The sequence below is a fragment of the Jaculus jaculus genome, chromosome 9 (assembly GCF_020740685.1).
Source record: "Jaculus jaculus isolate mJacJac1 chromosome 9, mJacJac1.mat.Y.cur, whole genome shotgun sequence".
Lineage (NCBI taxonomy): Eukaryota > Metazoa > Chordata > Mammalia > Rodentia > Dipodidae > Jaculus > Jaculus jaculus.
Genome location: NC_059110.1, coordinates 125,647,301 through 125,653,547, shown reverse-complemented (window position 1 = coordinate 125,653,547; position 6,247 = coordinate 125,647,301). Strand labels below are relative to the sequence as shown.

General features: G+C 52.5%; 1 protein-coding gene across 2 annotated transcripts in view; it reads right to left on the bottom strand.

The window, feature by feature from the left end:
- Positions 1-1,722: 1,722 nt before the first annotated feature.
- Positions 1,723-6,247, bottom strand: part of Sdk2 (sidekick cell adhesion molecule 2) — a 322,728-nt gene continuing 318,203 nt past the window's right edge. For both annotated transcript variants that reach the window (XM_045159211.1, XM_045159212.1), the window contains one exon: positions 1,723-5,893. In XM_045159211.1, the coding sequence (XP_045015146.1) occupies positions 5,540-5,893 (354 nt within the window). In that variant the 3' untranslated portion in view covers positions 1,723-5,539. The remainder of the gene's footprint in view (positions 5,894-6,247) is intronic.

Here is a 6,247-nt window from a genome sequence, read left to right as displayed (position 1 = left end):
TGCATATCTGAGGCAGGCAGATTGCTTTGAGTTCAAGGCCAATTCAGACTATATAGTGAGACCCTGCCCCCCCCAAAAAAACCAACCCACAGGGTTGGAGAGATGGCTTAGCAGTTAAGGCACCTGCCTGCAAAGCTTAAGTACCCAGGTTCAATTCTCCAATACCCACATAAGCCAGATGAGCCAGATGTACAAGGCAGTACATGCATGTGGAGTTCATTTCCAGTGGCTGGAGGCCCTGGTGTGACCATTCTCTCTCTTTGCCTCATTCTTTCTCAAATTAGCCCCCCGCCCCACACTCCACACACAAAACAGAGCCAGGCCTGGTAGTGCACGCCTTTAATCCCAGCACTCAGGAGGCAGAGGTAGGAGGATCACCATGAGTTCGAGGATACCCTGAGACTACATAGTGAATTCCAGGTCAGCCTGGGCCAGAGTGAGACCCTACCTCAAAAAAATGAAAAAAAGAAAAAAAAGAGAAAGAAAATTAAAACACCTTTTGTGGATCAGAGGGATTTGATCCACCAAGCTACATAATGTTTCTCATAAAAGTCCCATCACTGGGATTTAGGTGTTAGTTTCTAGAAATTATAGTAAAAAATGGGTGAGGAATTGCCTTACCATATGTGAGAGAGCATGCATTTCCAGGGAGGGGGAGAAAGAGAGAAAGAGAGAGAGAGAGAGAGAGAGAGAGAGAGAGAGAGAGAGAGAGAGAGAGAGGGAGGGAGGAGGAGGCTGCTTAGGTCCATGCTGGGCACAGAGTGAGTGCCATGGAAGAGGAGGCTCTGGCATCATCACTGTTAACCACTAGCAGTTGCTTCATGCATCCGAGAGGCTCTTGTCTCCCACGTTTAACACACACGAAATAGAGCTGGGGGTGCAGCTCAGTTGGTAGAGGGATTGCCTGGCATGCACAAAGCCCCGTTTTGATCACATAAATCAGGCATGATCACACACCCTTGTAATCCCAGCACTTAGCAGGTGGAAGTAGGAGGATCATCAGAAGGTCAAGGTCATCCTCAGAGAGCAAGTTTGAGAACAGTCTGGGCTACAAGAGTCTCCTCACCTCCCTACCAAAAACCAAACCAAACCAAAAACTACTTAAGGTAGTACAGTTCTCTTCCTTCCTTTTTTTTTTTTTTTAAGTATGTTATTCATTTATTTGCAAGGAGAGAGGAGAATGGGCCTCCAGCCATTGCAATTGAACTCCAGATGCATGTACCACTTTGTGCATTTGGCTTTATGTGGAGACTGGGAAAATCCAACCTGGGCTTACAGTCAAATGGTTTAACCACTGAGCAATCTTCCTCCCCCACTTTGTGTGTGTGTGCTGAAGATCAAACCCAGAGCCTGTCCTCAGCCCAGGATAACTTGTTTCATCTCAAGACACAAACATCACCCACTGATGAAGTAAGAGAGCAAGTGGGTCTGCTTGGCTCACTGCAGAAGCTCTGCGTGGGAGAAGTGGGTGTTTGGGGGTGGACTCTTTTTTTTTTTTTTGTCTGTCTGTGAATACAATTTTCTTTCTTTCTTTTTTTAAAAAAAATTTTATTAACATTTTCCATGATTACAAAATATATCCCATGGTAATTCCCTCCCTCCCCACCCCCACACTTTCCCATTTGAAATTCCATTCTCCATCATATTAGGGGGTGGACTCTTAAGTGGGGGGCATGGGCCAGGCTGCCTTCGCCTTCCAGGGAGGGAAAGAAGGACAAATGCTTCAGAACTCCAAAACAAAGGTTTATTTATAAAATACCACCAGTTTGACAGGACATGGGACTTCTCATGGTATATATTTCAAATCAATTTCTTTCTTACCTTTCATTTAAAAAATAAACCTGCTAACAAGCTATATGACATATAGATATATATATATTTTCTTACAGATAGACACCTGCCATTATGAATACTCTCCCCATAATTTTTGTTATATTTTTTTAAATCAAAAAAATAAAGATTTGTATTGATTTTTTGTTTTTTGGAGTTTATATGAGTGAAGAAAAGATAACATACTTAAATGCTTTGGGTTATTTTATGGAAACAGAGACAAAGGCAGTGGTCCCAAGGGGGCACCTGTGCTCAGGGTGGCGGACAGGGTGGGTGTCCCTGGACAGGGTCACACGGAGGCACGCTGGAGCTGGTGGTAACTAAGGGTTCCCTCCCCTCCCGCCCGCTGGCTCCTGGTGCAATGTGACACCTTCACTGTGCTGTCTGGGAAGGTGAGGGGCACCCTGCCCAGGGTGCTCTACAGTGAGGTTCTGGCACCTTTAGACGCGCTGCCCAGGGAGACATGGGCAGCGACAGAAGGCCTCGAGAAGTGCATGCTGGGTAAGGCCAGCCCCACTGCGTCCTTGTCCCCTCTCACTTGTGGCAGTATCCAGTTGGGGGTGGAGAGGGAGAAGGACAGAAAGGAGGCAGTATGGGCTCACAGACTTCCTGGCACCCCCTGGAGGAAGGTGCTCCTGGAACCCAGAGCTTCTCTCTCGTGTGTGTGGCTTGGCAGTCTCAGCGCAGACCTCACATGAATGTGGGAGGCACCGTCGGGGTGGGAGGGAGTGCAGCCCCGAGTGCCAAGCGTAGGCTCCCGGGTACAATACCAGATTTCCTTAGGGCACAGTGAGGCAATGTCAAAGGGGCCAGGTGTGTCCTGCTGTGAACCTGCTTCCCGTACAGTCACACAGGCAGAAGCTCTGGCGTCCCTGGAAATCAAAGAGGCCAAGAATCCAAACCCACGGGCTATGCCCATCACAGCCTTTTGATGTGGCCAGGCATCTGGGAGGAGTGGCTGGGAGCCTCCACTGCCCAGCAGATATGTAAACTTGGGCCAAGAGGTGTCTTAAAGCAACCTAGAGTTTCACAGCTGGAGATCTATAGGGTAACCAGGGTGGCTGGGCCAGTGGCCAGTCACGTAATCAGATGGGTGGGGAGACAGTGAGTGGGGACTTTCACCTTAGGCCTTCCAGGAGCTGTGGTTTGCCATGTTTTTCCTTTCCTGCTTGTGCAATAGATCCTAGCCACACCCCAAGGGCAAGTAAGCCAGATCACCTGTGGCTCAGAGAGGAAGAGACACCTGGAGCCTCCAGAGGGTGTGGAACGAGCCCCTTTGCTAACACACACATGCATGTCCCTTGCACACCTCTGTACGCAGGTGTGTGAGCAAAGGTGAGCATGTGGGTGTCAGCAAGGGCGTGAATGAGCACATGGGGAGGGGGTAGGATCTCAGTGCACCAGGTGATCCATTAAAGGCAAGGAAAACTGGCCTCATGTGCAATACACACACACAATGTTTTTTACTCATCCCCGCTTGCTCTGCAAAAGTCCCTTACTGGACTGGGCTAATAATTCCCTAATGCAAACTGGGAACTTCCTTACATGGTCAAATCCTCTGCAGATGGGGGAAAGGACGAAGACGCTTAAAAAAAAAAAACACAACCCACGAGAAGACGACAGGAGTGAGCGGCAGTGGCCACAGATGCGTCTCTGGAGATACCAGACGCTGCTGGGTGGGGTCCCTACCTTTTCCCAACATGTCCAAGGTGGCCCTGGCCGCTTGACTCCTGGAGGAACAAAGCCTCAATCCTTTGTCCTCACTTAGGAACAAGGCTATTTTTGGTCACATTCCTCTTGCACAGAGCCAGTGTCACACAGGGCAGCTGGGTCACCTGTGTGCCGAGCCTGTCTTCCAACAGGTTGCCATTCACATATCCCGGCCCTGGGACCGGTGAGTGGGAAGGATCCCACACGGTCTGAGAGCACCCTTCCCTTTGGCCCTGACTCGGACTTCTCTGGCCATGCACCCTTCCTAGTGACTAATGTGAGCCTGCTGGGGAAGGTTACGGGCCCTCTCTTCCCTTGGCCTCATTCCTCCTTCCCCTATGCGGGCCTCCTCTAATGCTCTCCGCCCTCAGTCAGATCTGGCATCGCTCCTCTCCGCAGAGCCAGTAATGTCTGCATTGGGACTCCCATCAAGCTCCGTCCTACGTGGAATCAGACATGCTTTGGTGGGTCTGTTCCTCTAAGGGAGGCCACCACCTCTCCCCTGCGGTGGAGTGGGCTTTAGGCTGGTTGGAGCCCTCAGAGAGCCTCAGACATACCACAGCATCTGAAAGACCCCTCCCCACACCCTCGGGTGGGAAGTCCCAGCTGATGGGTAGACCAAGCCCCTCCCCCCCGGAAAGCCTTGGCATGGAACATTCCTGGGAGTGGAAGGCTTTCTCTCCACTAGCTATCCGTGCCCTTGCATCCCATCTGACCTGCCGCCCATGCATCTCCAGTGCTGTGTCCAGGCTGGACATGGTATCCTGGCTCTCAGGTCGGGCTAGGCCGAGCCCAGCTTGGAAGATGCTATGGGGAGCTGGGAAGGGCCTCTGGCTCTTCTACACCGGAGCGGCTGCTGGGGGCCTCCCGCCCAGCTGCTGGGCTGAGGAGGCTGTGGGTGGGGACACAGAGGGACACTGATCTGGAAAGGACGTAGGGCCAGGAGGCTCTGGGGTGGTTTCTGGAGAGAGCTCTCTGGACATTTTCCTGGCAGGTTTATAGTGGAGGAGGAGCGTGTTAGCAAGAGAGTACCTATCCAGAGGAGAGTGTCTCTCTAGACAGCACCCTCACCCCACTAGCTTCTTTTCTAAGTACCCACACCATGCCCCTTCTCTAACTGTGAGGCAGGTGGCACCTGGATTGAAAGTCCCTGGCCTCCCGCAGGGCACCCCACCCAGTGATCCCCACGGTGGAGCACCTCGCACCTCTGCTCCCCGATGACCCCCCTCCTTGTCTGCACTCAGGGAAGTGAATTCAAGCAACAGGGGGTAGGACTTTCTCCCTCCTGAGCCTTCAGGCCCTTTCCTTTGAATTCACAATTTTAAAAAATTATGCAGAAAACAAGGAATTTGTTAACTAGGTTTTCCACCCTGCTCTCCCCTTTCTCTAAATAAGCCTGGTGAAGACTTTGATCAAGGGCGGTGAGCAGTGGAAGGCGATGAGGCAGTGGAGTGGGGGAGGGGGGCGGGCATGGGACACCAGCCAGGGGAAAGGACAAAGAGAAAAGGTGGTCTTTGCCTCTGGGGGTGCCCAGCCTTTGTGTAGAGAAGTGAATGGGCAAGGGGCCCAGGGATGCCGCACAAGTGGGAGGGGGGTGGGTAGAAACTTCCCCACTCCCCAGCCATGCCGGCCTGCCTGCCGGACAGCCCTCGGGTCCTTTGCTTTCCTCCCTCCCTCCCTATCTCCAGGGGCCCAAGTCCTGGGTCCTGCAGAGACTCATCTCCGGACCCGCCCATCTCCCCGCCACGCAGTGGGCCAGTGGGCACCGCAGGCTGGAAGTTAACGCCGGGCTGGCCACGCGCCTGTCCTTGGGGTCTTCTCCCTCCTCCTCCGCACCGACGATGCTGCTGGCCCTGGAATCTCTGGAAAAATAAACTTGGGAGGTGAAAAGTTGACTTGGTTTCTCAGTGTTTTTGTTTTCTGGCAGGCTTGTGGGAAGTGATGAAGGAGGATTTTGGTGTCATTTTTTTTTTTTTAAATTCTTTTTCCTCTTCCGATGTCAAACAAAAGATGAAAACCCTGCTATGGGAGCCCGGGAGCCGGGGGCCAGGCTGCTGGGGGGCCGGTAGAGGGTGCTTTGCTGACTCGGGGGGTTGGGGGGATTTTGGGGCGTTGGAGTCCGGCTGGCTTTGGGCCGGAAGAGGCTGCCTTGCTGGGCGGAGTGGCTGTTGGCCAAGGTGACGTGGTCTGGCTCTCCCGAGTCACTCTCCGTGTAGCTGTAGGCCTGCGCCCTAGAGATGCCTTTCTGCTGGCGCCGCCAGGAGTTGTAATACGTGGGGTCGCTGATGTAGTGGTTGACGAAGGAGTGGGCTTTCTGGGGGTTCGGGTCCACCTCATACTCGCTGTCACTTCCCTGGGAAAGCAGAAAATCAGCGGTGTCAGTGTCGTGTGGGGTTCAGGCTTAAAGGTATAGAGGACTCTGGCTCTGGTCTCGCTGGCTCTTTGAAACCTTGCATGGTAAGCATGTCACCTCCCTCAAGGCCACTAGGGACTGACAGGTCATGCGACTTCAACGCAGAGCCAGACAGACATCAGACATGAGGTGTCTACCCGAGTGTGGGCATAGAGTAGACACAGCGGTCACCCCCACCCCAATCCACAGGGAATATATTCTAAGACCTCCAACAGATGCCCGAAATCTCAGTACCAAACCTAATAGACACTACGATTTTTGCCCCCGATACATATGTATCTATGATAAAGTTTA